This window comes from Salvelinus namaycush, chromosome 2 (genome assembly GCF_016432855.1).
Source record: "Salvelinus namaycush isolate Seneca chromosome 2, SaNama_1.0, whole genome shotgun sequence".
Taxonomy (NCBI): Eukaryota; Metazoa; Chordata; class Actinopteri; order Salmoniformes; family Salmonidae; genus Salvelinus; species Salvelinus namaycush.
Window position 1 is genome coordinate 4,908,070 of NC_052308.1, and position 16,544 is coordinate 4,924,613.

The 16,544-nt window shown below is 45.0% G+C and overlaps 1 protein-coding gene across 1 annotated transcript in view; it reads left to right on the plus strand.

The window, feature by feature from the left end:
* The first annotated feature begins 4,627 nt into the window (after window positions 1-4,627).
* LOC120020198 (synapsin-2-like) overlaps window positions 4,628-16,544 on the plus strand; it is a 194,910-nt gene continuing 182,993 nt past the window's right edge. Inside the window, exon 1 of the mRNA XM_038963705.1 lies at window positions 4,628-5,022. Coding sequence (XP_038819633.1) covers window positions 4,628-5,022 — 395 coding nt within the window. The remainder of the gene's footprint in view (window positions 5,023-16,544) is intronic.

Genomic DNA, 16,544 nt, shown 5'->3' on the forward strand with positions numbered 1-16,544 from the left:
TATCAGACTGTCATCTGATGAGGTTGTGTCTTGGTTAGTGGCTATTTATATCTTTATTTGGTCGAATTTGTGATAGCTACTGATGGAGTAAAAAAATGGTGGAGTAAAGAAGTGGTGTCTTTTGCTAACGTGGTTAGCTAATAGATTTACATATTGTGTCTTCCCTGTAAAACATTTTAAAAATCAGAAATGATGGCTTGATTCACAAGATGTGTATCTTTCATTTGGTGTCTTGGACTTGTGATTTCATGAACATTTTATTATATGATATCCCTGTGGCTTTAGGCTAGGCTATGCTAGTCAGCTTTTTTGATGGGGGGGGCTCCCGGATCCGGGTTTGTGAGGCGTTAGAGGTTAATGTAGCAATGCTTCGTCGAATTGTACCAAATGTCACTTTACTTCCAATGCCGAACTCTGCAAATATCTTACCCACAAATTCACAGAGATTAAAGTATGGTTTCCCGCAGGATGTAAAAAAGAAGTGTGTTGTATTTGAGGTAATTCCACTCAGATGAGGCCTGATCTCATGGAATCGTTGAAGCCAAGTGTATTCCTCCTCAGATAGAACAATTCTGCACTCCCCGAAGCTGGAGTTAGTTTTGTGGCTTGCAACGCACATCTGATAACCCCCACTTTCCAAGGTTACTTCAGTAAAATCACTCTCACTGAACATGGTGACTGGGGATCGTCGAGTGCCATTAAATATGGCCAACCGGCTGGACATGAGAGCCGCAAACCTACGTCTGTCAGAGGAGGTGGCTCGGACTTCCAGCCTACTGAGAACATCAGGAATAGATCGATTACTTAACTCAACAAATCGGTTTAAATCCGCAGCGCTGAGCACCTCGTCCCTGCAGCGTCTGCGAAATTGTGCCTTGTGCGTTGCCTGACTCTGCCTAGATCTCCTGTCCATCTTTGCAAAGCATAGTAACATTTTTCGAATCATACTGACTTTAGCTTGCAGATTTTGCGGCCGGAACTCAATAAGATATTTCAGGAAACTTCGAACATCGGATCGGTACATTTTTAACATTGATGGTGCCAAACCACGGCCTTCAACTTTCCCATACCACTCATACACACGCATGTAGTTGTCCAGAAAACACAGTCCTTCATCGAGTTTGCCCTCGGACATACAGACTGGTGCGACTATTGTCAATGCGTTTAACCGAAGGGTGGATACCATTAGTAAAGGTTGCTTAGTCATTAAAAATTACAGTATTCCAACCTTGAATCATTGGCGACACACCGGCGCCTTCATCACTATCGATCTCGGTGGATGTCGACACGACGCAGGCTTGCTCCCTCGGTTCCGGGCGTTGTTCACCACCGATATGACTGGTTGACTGCACCGCCGACTGCTCACTCTCGCCACTCAGATGCTGCTCCGGAGACCACTCACTTTCAACAGACTGCATAAACCGAGTCGTCACCGGGCTCCAGCCGCTGTTCAATGCCGTTGTTAGGCTGCATACACTGGCTTGAGTAGGGCTGCTCTATCTCAGTCGAAACCCGGCTAGATTGCACAGCGTGCTTCCATGCTAAAGTCTTATTCTTAAGTCCATGGACAGTCTTAAAATGTTTGTCGAGCCGCGCGATATGCGTCTTGGTACAAAGTCCACAGTCATGTCGTTGTTTGCTGTTCATAGCTTCTCTCTCCTGCCTTCCTGCGTGTATGTTTGTTTCTACCAAGAAACCGAACCCTAATCGTGGGTCCTAATTATAACCAGGTGTGGATACAGGCGTGGCATTGTTAATTGGACTGGAGGGAAATTGAAAGGTTAAGGCCACCTCGTTGCCGCGATACTCCCATGACTGTGATGGGCCCAGTGTGTAGAGCGAAAGACTTTGTCAGGAGATCGGAGTTCGAGACCCATGTGGGGTGCTCTGATTTTACCCCCCTAAACAAGGTCTGAAGGTTAAGGCCACCTCGTTGCCGCTATACTCACATGAGTGTGCTTGGCGCAGTGTGTAGAGCGCTAGACTTTCACTCAGGAGATCGGAGTTCGAGACCGATGTGGGGTGCTCGGATTTCAATGCCAAAGTGCAATAATTGCAAACTAAGCGTACCTGGACACTATTTGACTAATCATTCGACAGGGACACAACCTACTGTGGGCCGGACCTGCATAAGGTACGCAACTCGAGGGCTTTTGCCTGATCCTACATCGAGTTTACCAAAAAACAGACCAGCTGGATTTGACTAGACATGGGTTAATTCAGAGTTAGGATCCTGGAAGGGAATAACTCCTAATTTGACTCATGATTAAAAACATCCAGGACTACAGACAGACGGACATGGAGTAAATACATAGACAACATGGAGATAAAAAGAAGGATCCGGTTGGGAGTAACTCCTAGGTTGAACTATGCTTTTAACATCCGTTGACAAACAGACCTGGAAAGACCTACCTAACCCTAACCTTAACCAATCCAACCCTTACCCATCTCTAACCCCAACCCTAACCATTCTAACCCTAACCCTAACCTTAACCATTCTAACCCTAACCTCAACCCTAACCTTAACCATTCCTTAACGCTACGGACGGACTGTTTTAAGCCCAACCAACGTACCCTAGGGCATTTCTACAAGTGGGCAACCATGGGGTCTACAACTTTGGCCGGTGCGCCCAGGGGGATCCCCCCTGGCCCGCGCGTCAATGCTGTGTAGTGCACCCATTTCCTTTCCCCCTCTTCGGCTTCCACGTGTCAGAGATGGAAGTAGATCATCCGACTCAAAACTAGAAACCTAACCCTAACCCTCTAACCCCAACCCTAAACCCTAACCCGTAACCCCCCTAACCCTAACTCTAAACCCTAACCCCTAACCCCTAAACCCAACCCTAAACCCTAACCCTTAACCCCCCTAACCCCAACCCTAACTCTAAACCCTAACCCCAACCCTCAACCCTACCCCTAACCCTATAACCCTAACAAACAAAAATCTAACCCTATTCGATATTAAGAATTTGTCCCCAACCTAACCCCCCCCTAACCCTAACTCCAACCGCTAAACCTAACTCCCCCATTCTGCAAGCAAAGTGCAACCCTACCCCCGGTCTCTGAATTAGCTTGAAGGTATCAGATCGACCTTGTGGATTCCTTAAACAAAAACAAAAACCTAACCCTATCACCAACCCCCTAACCCCTAGCCCTACACCAACCCCTAACCCTTAACCTCTTTGGGCTAGGGGGCAGTATTTTGATGTCCGGATGAAAAGCATTCCCAAAGTAAACTGCCTGTTACTCAGGCCCAGAAGCTAGGATATGCATATAATTGGTCGATTTGGATAGAAAACACTCTAAAACTGTTAAACTAATGTCTGTGAGTATAACAGAACTGATATGGCAGGCAAAACCCCGAGGACAAACCATCACCCAAAAAATTAAATTCAGCCTACCACTGTTTCCAATGGCTTTCATGTTTAGTATGAGAATAAAAGAAGAAGAGGGGGAGGAATAGGGAGAGAGACAGAGAGGGAAGCCGTCACAGCAGAGTAGAGTGGAGTCTCGGTGCGTAAGTAACACTGCACTTCCCTCTCTATACACATTCACATTGACTGGAAACCCTTTCAGAAGCTACACTACTCTACACCAAGCTTCCCTCCCTGTAACCCTAACACTTCAGAGGCTGCAGTACACAGAGCTGCGTCACATAGCTATGATGAGGGAGAGGGGGAGGGGGACAGCAAACAAGAATACATATTATGGAGAGGAATAGAGATAGAGCGGCAGAGAGAGAGAGGGGGGGGTAAGGAGAGAGATTGAGAGAGAAGGAGAATTGAAACGAATTGAGAGAGAGGGGGAGGGGGAGGGGGAGAGCCAACCACCATACATACTACAGAGAGGAAGAGAGATAGAGGGGGGAGAGAGATAGAATTGAATGCAATTGAGAGAGGGGGAGGGTGACAACCAACCAACCACCATACATACAAGAGAAAGGAGGAGGAGAGATAGAGCAGCAGAGAGAGAGAAAAGGAGGAGAGATTGAGAGAGAGAGGTGGTGGATGAGAAAGAGGTGGAGGAGAGAGATTGAGAAAGAGAGAGCGATTTAGGTGGTGGAGGAGAGAGCGAGAGGTGCATGAGAGAGGTGGAGGAGAGGCAGAGAGAGAGGCAGAGAGAGAGAGAGGCAGAGGAGGAGAGAGCAGAGCTACAGAGAGAGCGAGAGAGAAGCAGAAAGAGGACGAGAGGCAGAGTGAAATCATCTCTTGCAGGCATTCAGCTTTCTGTCGCTGATGGGGACAGGCAGAGTAGCCTAGACACCACCAGTACCTTATCGGGGGATAACATCACCACATACACACCCTGCACACACATAAACACACCACAACATTCCATAGGAGAAGCTGGTGAAGCTCGGAGGGGGAAACAAGCATCTCTTCTCTGTGGTGTGGAGAGCTAGAAGACTGGACTAGAGCCTCTGCTACACCACCACGCCGTGCAGGAGCCTCATCCAGCTCTCCAGGATCCACTAGCAGCAACAACCCTCATCCATAGCTCTCCACTCCGATAGTACAGCTTTCTCCATCCGACCATCCGATAGCTCTCCACTCCACTTGCAAAGCTCTCTCCAGCCGACTAGCTCTCTCTCTCAAATCCCTCTGTCAGCTCTCTCTTAACCGCTACCATGAATTTCCTGCGTCGCCGGTTGTCTGACAGCAGCTTTATAGCTAATCTTCCTAACGGCTACATGACAGACCTCCAGAGATCTGACCCTCCACCGCCTCCCCCCTCTACAGCCACCCCAGGAGTCACAGCCACATCCCCAGGACAAGTTCCAGCACCAGCCCCCAACGCTGACCCCCCAGCTCCAGAGTGTGGGCCCCAGCCTGCCCCAGCCCCGGCCCCCTCTTCAGGCTCTGGGTTCTTCAGCTCCCTGACCTCCCTGAGTTCCATCACTAACGTGGTAAAACAGACAGCAGTGTCAGCTGGCTTGGTGGATCAGAACCCAGCACCCGGGCCTGGTCCTGTCTCCATGAGATTTAAGATACTGCTGGTCATCGACGAGCAGCAGATTGTGTGGTGAGTGGACACCTGGATGGCATGACTCAACAAATCAGTATCCTGTTGGCTATACGAGAACAGTCAGGGTGGATTCCAATAGGGCAGTAGGAACCTGCACAGGGCTTAGGGATAACATTATGGATCAGAATACACCCTCAGATTGATGTTGGAGTTGGGTTTGTTGTTATAACTGTCTTAATGTAAGTTGCTCTGAATTAGAGTGTCTGCTAAATGTCTGAAATGTAAATGTAATGTCAGGTCTCACTGGTGAGCTGCGGGATCAGCTTGGATTGATTTAGGATTAGGTTAGACAACAGTAAAATATGACTGCACAAGATGCTTCTGAGGTGTGTGAGCACTGAGCACTGAGCATTGACAATGATATTCTATTACATGCATACATCCTATTTCCTTTTCCCTTTTCCCATGTTGAAATCAGTGTTTGAAGCTTGATAGTCAGATGGTTCTACTACTTCAACACACAGCTACCACTCTATTCCCCGGGAATCAACAGTACCCTGCTAGCTCTGGGCTCAGAGAGATGTTAAGGACAGAGACATGTTATAGAGAGGATAGTGACATGTTATAAAGAGGACAGAGAGATGTTATGAAGATGATAGAGAGATGCTGTGTTATAAAGAGGATAGAGAGATGTTATAAAGAGGACAGAGAGATGTTATAAAGAGGACAGAGAGATGCTGTGTTATTAAGAGGACAGAGAGATGCTGTGTTATAAAGAGGACAGAGAGATGCTATGTTATAAAGAGGACAGAGAGATGCTGTGTTATAAAGAGGACAGAGAGATGCTGTGTTATAAAGAGGACAGAGAGATGCTATGTTATAAAGAGGACAGAGAGATGTTATAAAGAGGACAGAGAGATGCTGTGTTATAAAGAGGACAGAGAGATGCTGTGTTATAAAGAGGACAGAGAGATGCTGTGTTATGAAGAGGACAGAGAGATGCTGTGTTATAAAGAGGACAGAGAGATGCTGTGTTATAAAGAGGACAGAGAGATGCTGTGTTATAAAGAGGACAGAGAGATGTTATAAAGAGGACAGAGAGATGCTGTGTTATAAAGAGGACAGAGAGATGCTATGTTATAAAGAGGACAGAGAGATGCTGTGTTATAAAGAGGACAGAGAGATGCTGTGTTATGAAGAGGACAGAGAGATGCTGTGTTATAAAGAGGACAGAGAGATGCTGTGTTATAAAGAGGACAGAGAGATGCTGTGTTATAAAGAGGACAGAGAGATGTTATAAAGAGGATAGAGAGATGTTATAAAGAGGACAGAGAGATGCTATGTTATAAAGAGGACAGAGAGATGCTGTGTTATTAAGAGGACAGAGAGATGCTGTGTTATTAAGAGGACAGAGAGATGCTGTGTTATAAAGAGGCAGAGAGATGCTGTGTTATAAAGAGGACAGAGAGATGCTGTGTTATAAAGAGGACAGAGAGATGTTATAAAGAGGACAGAGAGATGCTGTGTTATAAAGAGGACAGAGAGATGCTGTGTTATAAAGAGGACAGAGAGATGTTATAAAGAGGACAGAGAGATGCTATGTTATAAAGAGGATAGATATATATTCTGTATTGTTATAAAGAGGATAGAGACATGTTATTTTATATAAAGGATAAAGAGATGTGTTATATTATGAAGAGGATAGAGATATGTTATATTATAAAACAATGCAGATAGCCCGGTTAGCCAATGTGCGGGAGCACAGGTTGGTCGGCCCAATTGAGGTAGTATGTACAGGAATGTATAGTTAAAGTGACTATGCATATATGATAAACAGAGAGTAGCAGCAGCGTCCAAAGAGGGGTTGGGGGGGGCACACAATGCAAATAGTCCGGGTAGCCAATGTATTACCTGTTCAGGAGTCTTATGGCTTGGGGGTAAAAACTTTTGAGAAGCCTTTTTGTCCTAGACTTGGCGCTCCGGTACCGCTTGCCATGCGGTAGTAGAGAGAACAGTCTATGACTGGGGTGGCTGGGGTCTTTGACAATTTTTAGGGCCTTCTTCTGACACCGCCTGGTGTAGAGGTCCTGGATGGCAGGCAGCTTAGCCCTAGTGATGTACTGGGCCGTACGCACTACCCTCTGTAGTTATAAAGAGGATAGAGACATATTATGTTGTGTTATAAAGAGGATAGAGAGATGTCCTGTTATACAGAGGATCCGTGGAGTGATTGAAAAACAAGTTTTAATGACTCCAACCTAAGTGTATGTAAACTTCCGACTTCAACTGTATATGATATGGTCATTATTTGAACTACCTAGCCAGCTAATTTAGCATTAGCTAGCTAGCTAACAAGCTAGAAACGAATCAGCACTTTGTTTAGAATGTTGCTTTTAATTGCCTGGTTTGCTAGATTGACATTAAATACATTTTTAAAACAGATTTATTGGTGTTAAAATACACCAGTTATGCTATTTTGTACCACCAGGCTGCTGATGTCATGCAGCCTGTCGTTTTTGTGTTTATGATTTTTCATAACGAAGGCCTTCCCATTGCATTCAGGTAATCGTTTAATCCATCATCTGATTCACGTCATGTTACAAAGTGGAACACAGTCATGTCACATTATGTTACACAGTGAAACACGGGTGATATGTCACATTATGTTACACAGTGATGTCACATTATGTTACACAGTGAAACACGGGTGATATGTCACATTATGTTACACAGTGATGTCACATTAAGCTACACAGTGAAACACGGGTGATATGTCACATTAAGCTACACAGTGAAACACGGGTTATATGTCACATTATGTTACACAGTGAAACACGGGTGATATGTCACATTAAGCTACACAGTGAAACACGGGTGATATGTCACATTAAGCTACACAGTGAAACACGGGTGATATGTCACATTATGTTACACAGTGAAACACGGGTGATATGTCACATTATGTTACACAGTGATGTCACATTAAGCTACACAGTGAAACACGGGTGATATGTCACATTATGTTACACAGTGAAACACGGGTGATATGTCACATTATGTTACACAGTGAAACACGGGTGATATGTCACATTATGTTACACAGTGAAACAGTGATGTCACATTAAGCTACACAGTGAAACACGGGTGATATGTCACATTATGTTACACAGTGAAACACGGGTGATATGTCACATTATGTTACACAGTGAAACACGGGTGATATGTCACATTATGTTACACAGTGAAACAGTGATGTCACAATATGTTACACAGTGAAACACGGGTGATATGTCACATTATGTTACACAGTGAAACAGTGATGTCACATTAAGCTACACAGTGAAACACGGGTGATATGTCACATTATGTTACACAGTGAAACAGTGATGTCACATTATGTTACACAGTGAAACACGGGTGATATGTCACATTATGTTACACAGTGAAACAGTGATGTCACATTAAGCTACACAGTGAAACACGGGTGATATGTCACATTATGTTACACAGTGAAACACGGGTGATATGTCACATTATGTTACACAGTGAAACAGTGATGTCACATTAAGCTACACAGTGAAACACGGGTGATATGTCACATTATGTTACACAGTGAAACACGGGTGATATGTCACATTATGTTACACAGTGAAACAGTGATGTCACATTAAGCTACACAGTGAAACACGGGTGATATGTCACATTATGTTACACAGTGAAACAGTGATGTCACATTAAGCTACACAGTGAAACACGGGTGATATGTCACATTATGTTACACAGTGAAACACGGATGATATGTCACATTATGTTACACAGTGAAACAAGGGTGATATGTCACATTATGTTACACCGTGAAACAGTGATGTCACATTAAGCTACACAGTGAAACACGGGTGATATGTCACATTATGTTACACCGTGAAACACGGGTGATATGTCACATTATGTTACACAGTGAAACAGTGATGTCACATTATGTTACACAGTGAAACACGGGTGATATGTCACATTATGTTACACAGTGAAACAGTGATGTCACATTAAGCTACACAGTGAAACACGGGTGATATGTCACATTATGTTACACAGTGAAACACGGGTGATATGTCACATTATGTTACACAGTGAAACACGGGTGATATGTCACATTATGTTACACAGTGAAACACGGGTGATATGTCACAATATGTTACACAGTGAAACACGGGTGATATGTCACATTATGTTACACAGTGAAGTCACATTAAGCTACACAGTGAAACACGGGTGATATGTCACCAAATGTTACACAGTGAAACAGTGATGTCACATTAAGCTACACAGTGAAACACGGGTGATATGTCACATTATGTTACACAGTGAAACACGGGTGATATGTCACATTATGTTACACAGTGAAACACGGGTGATATGTCACATTATGTTACACAGTGAAACACGGGTGATATGTCACATTATGTTACACAGTGAAACACGGGTGATATGTCACATTATGTTACACAGTGAACAGAATTACTTGAGTTCCTGTATGTTGTTATGATCACACCACGTCTCGTTAATCATAAGGCATACACCCCCGCCCCTCTTCTTACCAGAAAGATGTTTGTTTCTGTCGACGCGATGCGTGAAGAAACCAGCTGGCTGCACCGACTCCGTTAGCGTCTCTCGAGTGAGCCATGTTTCCGTGAAGCAAAGAACGTTACAATCTCTGATGTCTCTCTGGAATGTTACCCGTGCTCGGATTTCATCAACCTTATTGTCAAGAGACTGGACATTGGCGAGTAGTATGCTAGGGAGTGGAGCGCGATGTGCCCGTCTCCGAAGCCTGACCAGGAGACCGCTACGTTTGCCCCTTTTACGGCGTCGTTGTTTAGGGTCGCCGGCTGGGATCAGATCCATTCTATTGGGTGGAAGGCAAAACACAGGATCCGCTTCGGGAGAGTCATATTCCTGGTTGTAACGATGGTGAGTTGAGGTTGCTCTTATATTCAGTAGTTCCTCCCGACTGTATGTAATGAAACCTAAGATTACCTGGGGTACCAATGTAAGGAATAACACATAAAAAAACAAAATACTGCATATTTTCCTAGGAACGCGAAGCGAGGCGGCCATCTCGGTCGGCGCCGGAAGTAGACACCTGATTTAGAATTCCTAACAATCAAATGTCGACCGCATTATCTACCAAGGGAATTCTCTTCGATTATAATCACAGCCGTATATATTCCCCCCCAAGCAGACACATCGATGGCCCTGAACGAACTTTATCTGACTCTTTGTAAACTGGAAACCACACACCCTGAGGCTGCATTCATCGTAGCTGGGGATTTTAACAAGGCTAATCTGAAAACAAAACTCCTTAAATTCTATCAGCATATCGATTGTGCTACCAGGGCTGGTAAAACCTTGGATCATTGTTATACTAACTTCCGCGACGCATATAAGGCCCTCCCCCGCCCTCCTTTCGGAAAAGCTGACCACGACTCCATTTTGTTGCTTCCAGCCTACAAACAGAAACTAAAACAGCAAGCTCCCGCGCTCAGGTCTGTTCAACGCTGGTCCGACCAATCTGATTTCACGCTTCAAGACTGCTTCGATCACGTGGATTGGGATATGTTCCGCATTGCGTCCAACAACAACATTGACGAATACGCTGATTCGGTGAGCGAGTTCATTAGAAAGTGCATCGGTGGTGATGTACCCACAGCAACGATTAAAACATTCCCAAACCAGAAACCGTGGATTGATGGCAGCATTCGCGTGAAACTGAAAGCGCGAACCACTGCTTTTAACCAGGGCAAGGTGACCGGAAACATGACCGAATACTAACAGTGTAGCTATTCCCTCCACAAGGCAATCAAACAAGCTAAGTCCCAGTATAGAGACAAAGTAGAGTCGCAATTCAACAGCTCAGACACAAGAGGTATGTGGCAGGGTCTACAGTCAATCACGGATTACAAAAAGAAAACCAGCCCCGTCGCGGACCAGGATGTCTTGCTCCCAGACAGACTAAATAACTTTTTTGCTCGCTTTGAGGACAATACAGTGCCACTGACATGGCCCGCTACCAAAACCTGCGGGCTCTCCTTCACTGCAGCCGAGGTGAGTAAAACATTTAAACGTGTTAACCCTCGCAAGGCTGCAGGCCCAGACGGCATTCCCAGCCGCGTCCGCAGAGCATGCGCAGACCAGCTGGCTGGTGTGTTTAAGGACATATTCAATCAATCCTTATCCCAGTCTGCTGTTCCCACATGCTTCAAGAGGGCCACCATTGTTCCTGTTCCCAAGAAAGCTAAGGTAACTGAGCTAAACGACTACCGCCCCGTAGCACTCACTTCCGTCATCATGAAGTGCTTTGAGAGACTAGTCAAGGACCATATCACCTCCACCCTACCTGACACCCTAGACCCACTTCAATTTGCTTACCGACCCAATAGGTCCACAGACGACGCAATCGCAACCACACTGCACACTGCCCTAACCCATCTGGACAAGAGGAATACCTATGTGAGAATGCTGTTCATCGACTACAGCTCAGCATTTAACACCATAGTACCCTCCAAACTCGTCATCAAGCTCGAGACCCTGGGTCTCGACCCCGCCCTGTGCAACTGGGTCCTGGACTTCCTGACGGGCCGCCCCCAGGTGGTGAGGGTAGGTAACAACATCTCCACCCCGCTGATCCTCAACACTGGGGCCCCACAAGGGTGCGTTCTGAGCCCTCTCCTGTACTCCCTGTTCACCCACGACTGCGTGGCCATGCACGCCTCCAACTCAATCATCAAGTTTGCGGACGACACTACAGTGGTAGGCTTGATTACCAACAACGACGAGACGGCCTACAGGGAGGAGGTGAGGGCCCTCGGAGTGTGGTGTCAGGAAAATAACCTCACACTCAACGTCAACAAAACAAAGGAGATGATTGTGGACTTCAGGAAACAGCAGAGGGAGCACCCCCCTATCCACATCGACAGGACAGTAGTGGAGAAGGTGGAAAGTTTTAAGTTCCTCGGTGTACACATCACGGACAAACTGAATTGGTCCACCCACACAGACAGCGTTGTGAAGAAGGCGCAGCAGCGCCTCTTCAACGTCAGGAGGCTGAAGAAATTCGGCTTGTCACCAAAAGCACTCACAAACTTCTACAGATGCACAATCGAGAGCATCCTGTCGGGCTGTATCACCGCCTGGTACGGCAACTGCTCCGCCCACAACCGTAAGGCTCTCCAGAGGGTAGTGAGGTCTGCACAACGCATCACCGGGGGCAAACTACCTGCCCTCCAGGACACCTACAGCACCCGATGTCACAGGAAGGCCATAAAGATCATCAAGGACAACAACCACCCGAGCCACTGCCTGTTCACCCCGTTATCATCCAGAAGGCAAGGTCAGTACAGGTGCATCAAAGCAGGGACGGAGAGACTGAAAAACAGCTTCTATCTCAAGGCCATCAGACTGTTAAACAGCCACCACTAACATTGAGTGGCTGCTGCCAACATACTGACTCAACTCCAGCCACTTCAATAATGGGAATTGATGGAAATTATGTAAAAATGTATCACTAGCTACTTTAAACAATGCCACTTAATATAATGTTTACATACCCTACATTACTCATCTCATATGTATATATGTATAGACTGTACTCTATATCATCTACTGCATCTTGCCATCTTTATGTAATACATGTATCACTAGCCACTTTAAACTATGCCACTTTATGTTTACATACCCTACATTACTCATCTCATATGTATATACTGTACTCTATACCATCTACTGCATCTTGCCTATGCCGTTCTGTACCATCACTCATTCATATATCTTTATGTACATATTCTTTATCCCTTTACACTTGTGTGTATAAGGTAGTAGTTGTGGAATTGTTAGGTTAGATTACTCGTTGGTTATTACTGCATTGTCGGAACTAGAAGCACAAGCATTTCGCTACACTCGCATTAACATCTGCTAACCATGTGTATGTGACAAATACAATTTGATTTGATTTGATTTGATGTCACATTAAGCTACACAGTGAAACACGGGTGATATGTCACATCAAATCAGATGTTAATGGTCACATACACATGGTTAGCATATGTTATTGGTCACATACACATGGTTATCATATGTTATTGGTCACATACACATGGTTAGCATATGTTATTGGTCACATACACATGGTTAGCAGATGTTAATGGTCACATACACATGGTTAGCAGATGTTATTGGTCACATACACATGGTTAACAGATGTTATTGGTCACATACACATGGTTAGCAGATGTTATTGGTCACATACACATGGTTAGCAGATGTTAATGCGAGAGTAGCGAAATGCTTGTGCTTCTAGTTCCGACAATGCAGTAATAACCAACAAGTAATCTAACCTAACAATTCCACAACAACTACCTTATACACACAAGTGTAAAGGGATGAAGAATATGTACATAAAGATATATGAATGAGTGATGGTACCGAACGGCATAGGCAAGATGCAGTAGATGGTATAGAGTACAGTATATACATATGAGATGAGTAATGTAGGGTATGTAAACATAAAGTGGCATAGTTTAAAGTGACTAGTGATACATGTATTACATAAAGATGGCAAGATGCAGTAGATGGTATCGAGTACAGTATATACATATGAGATGAGTAATGTAGGGTATGTAAACATATAAAAGTGGCATTGTTTAAAGTGGCTAGTGATACATGTATTACATAAAGATGGCAAGATGCAAGATGCAGCCATCATGTACCAGCTCTGTGTCCCTGTTGTTTTTCAGATCCCTCTCAAATATAAAACCATCCCTGAGTTTCATATGAAATGACAGGGAATCTATTTTAGGTATTAAAGTACGCTGATTAACCGGAGGACACAACACAATTTGGCTCTGAGCTGCAAGACCTGCTGGGTAAATAATCACATTTCCTCCTGCTAGTGAGACATAGCGGAGAGAGAGAGAACTCAGTGCTCTGTTCTACCTTGCTCTGTAATGCCATTGACTCTCAGTACACACACTGAACAGACGCTGATGGGAAGTGAAAAGAGGCCGTGGGGTTCCACACTCTGTTCTGTTGCCCGGGAAACGGCTGCCTGACGCCCAGAGTGGTGACACGTGCTGCATCAGTCTGAGACAACGTCACATGACCTCCTCAGGGCTACTCTACTCCAGTCCACTGCGCCATGATGTTATCAGAGAGTGAGAGCAAAAGGATGAGGGAGAGACAGAGGTGGAGGGAGAGTGTGAGTGGGAGGCAGGGAGCTAGAGAGAGAGAGCGAGAAAGAGGGAGGGCGAGAGAAAGAAGGAGAGAGAGCGACAACTTTGCTATAGAAATATTAGCATGCGTCATTCGAATATGAAATGGTTTATGGAGTTCCCACTGTTATGTTTCCATCTGCACCGCCATCTTTTTGGATGAATGTGTAAAACGTAATGCACAACAGAATGTCAACTGCAATATTCAATGTTCCTCTCCACTGCATGCTTTGGAGCAAACACATGTTATCATCATTCTATGGTGAATAGTTAATAAATTAACATCTTCCATGCTTGGCATCAGGCAGAGAAGCCTCTACATGCAACAATTTCAAAGATTGTAATGTGTTACAGTTCATGGGTTCATACAGAAAGTGTTATGAAATGTAATGTAATCTTTTTTATTGTATATAACTTAATGCACCCCAGTAAAAGTAGCTGCTGCTGCCTTAGCAGAAGTTGACAGCAGAAATGTGTGAAGTCCGGAGCCTCCAGTGGCGGTCGGCAGTCCGGAGCCTCCGGCGGCGGTCGGCAGTCCGGAGCCTCCGGCGATGATCCACGGTCCAGTTCCTCCGGCAACGATTCATGGTCCGGAGTCTCGGGCGACAATCCGGTTCCACGGAAGCGGAGGGATCAGCGTGCGGAGCGGGAGCTACGTCCCGAACCAGAGCCGCCACCGAGGATAGATACCCACCCGGACCCTCCCCTATAGAGTCAGGTTTTGCGGCCGGAGTCCGCACCTTTGGGGGGTACTGTCACGCCCTGACCTTAGAGAGCCTTTTTATTTCTCTATTTGGTTAGGTCAGGGTGTGATTTGGGTGGGCATTCTATGTTTTCTATTTCTTTGTTTTTGGCCGAGTGTGGTTCCCAATCAGAGGCAGCTGTCTATCGTTGTCTCTGATTGCGAATCATACTTAGGCAGCCTTTTTCCCACCTGTGTTTTGTGGGTAGTTATTTTCTGTTTAGTATCTGTTTACCTGACAGAACTGTTCGCTTTCATTTTGTTACTTTGTTCGAGTGTTTCTTTGATCAATAAAATCATGAACATTTTCCACGCTGCGCTTTGGTCCACTCATTCTGACGAGAGCCGTTACATATACGGCTCCCTCGGGAACAGGCCCCTACCCCAGTAATCTGCGTGAAGAGGAGGCGGAGAAGGAGGGGCCAGAGAGCGGGCTGCCTTCTGAGGAGTAGGAGGCGATCGAATAAATCCCCACTTCCGTCAATTCTGCTAGCAAACGTGCAATCTTTGGACAATAAAATCGACGACGTGGAAGATTAAACTACCAATGGGACATTAAAAACTAACATCTTATGCTTCACGGAGTCGTGGCTGAACGAAGACAATATCAACATACAGCTGGCTGGTTAACCTGTTTGGGCTGCAAGGGGCAGTATTGAGTAGCCAGATAAAAGGTGCCCATTTCAAACGGCCTCGTACTCAATTCTTGCTCGTACAATATGCATATTATTATTACTATTGGATAGAAAACACTATCTAGTTTCTAAAACCGTTTGAATTATTTCTCTGAGTGAAACAGAACTCATTCTGCAGCACATTTCCTGACCAGGAAGTGGAAAGTCTGAAATCGATGCTCTGTTCTTCTTCCTGCCTATAAATGGGCACGAGACCTATTAGTATACATGCACCTCATACACCTTCCCCTGGGTGTCAAGAGGCTGTGAGAGAAGAAATGAGGTGATTATCTTGGTCTGAGATGGAATACATCATCTTGGAATGACGTGTCCCCCATTTTCGGTACTCTGAAGAGCGCGAGGTGGACAGTGGGATTGCCTTTTGTTTAGCTGCCGTTATAGGCGACTATTATCTCCGGCTTTGATTTTATTTGATACATGTCACCATATCATCGTAAAGTATGTTTTTTCAATATAGTTTCATCAGATTATTGAAATTTTTTCGGGAGTTTTGCCGTGTTCCGTTCTCTTCCGTTTGTTGACATGGAGAGCTTTGTGCCACTAGGCTAGCGCGCTTGCTAAATGAAGAGGGAAAGTTGCCGTTCTAAATCCAAACAACGACTGTTCTGGACAAAGGACACCTTGTCCAACATTCTGATGGAAGATCAGCAAAAGTAAGAAACATTTTATGATGCTATTTCATATATCTGTCGTAGTCGTCGGCGCCCAAGTGTTTCTGGCTATTGTGCTAAGCTAATATAACGCTACATTTTTTTTCCGCTGTAAAACACTTAATAAATCGGAAATATTGGCTGGAATCACAAGATGCCTGTCTTTCATTTGCTGTACACTATGTATTTTTCAGAAATGTTTTATGATGAGTAATTAGGTATTTGACGT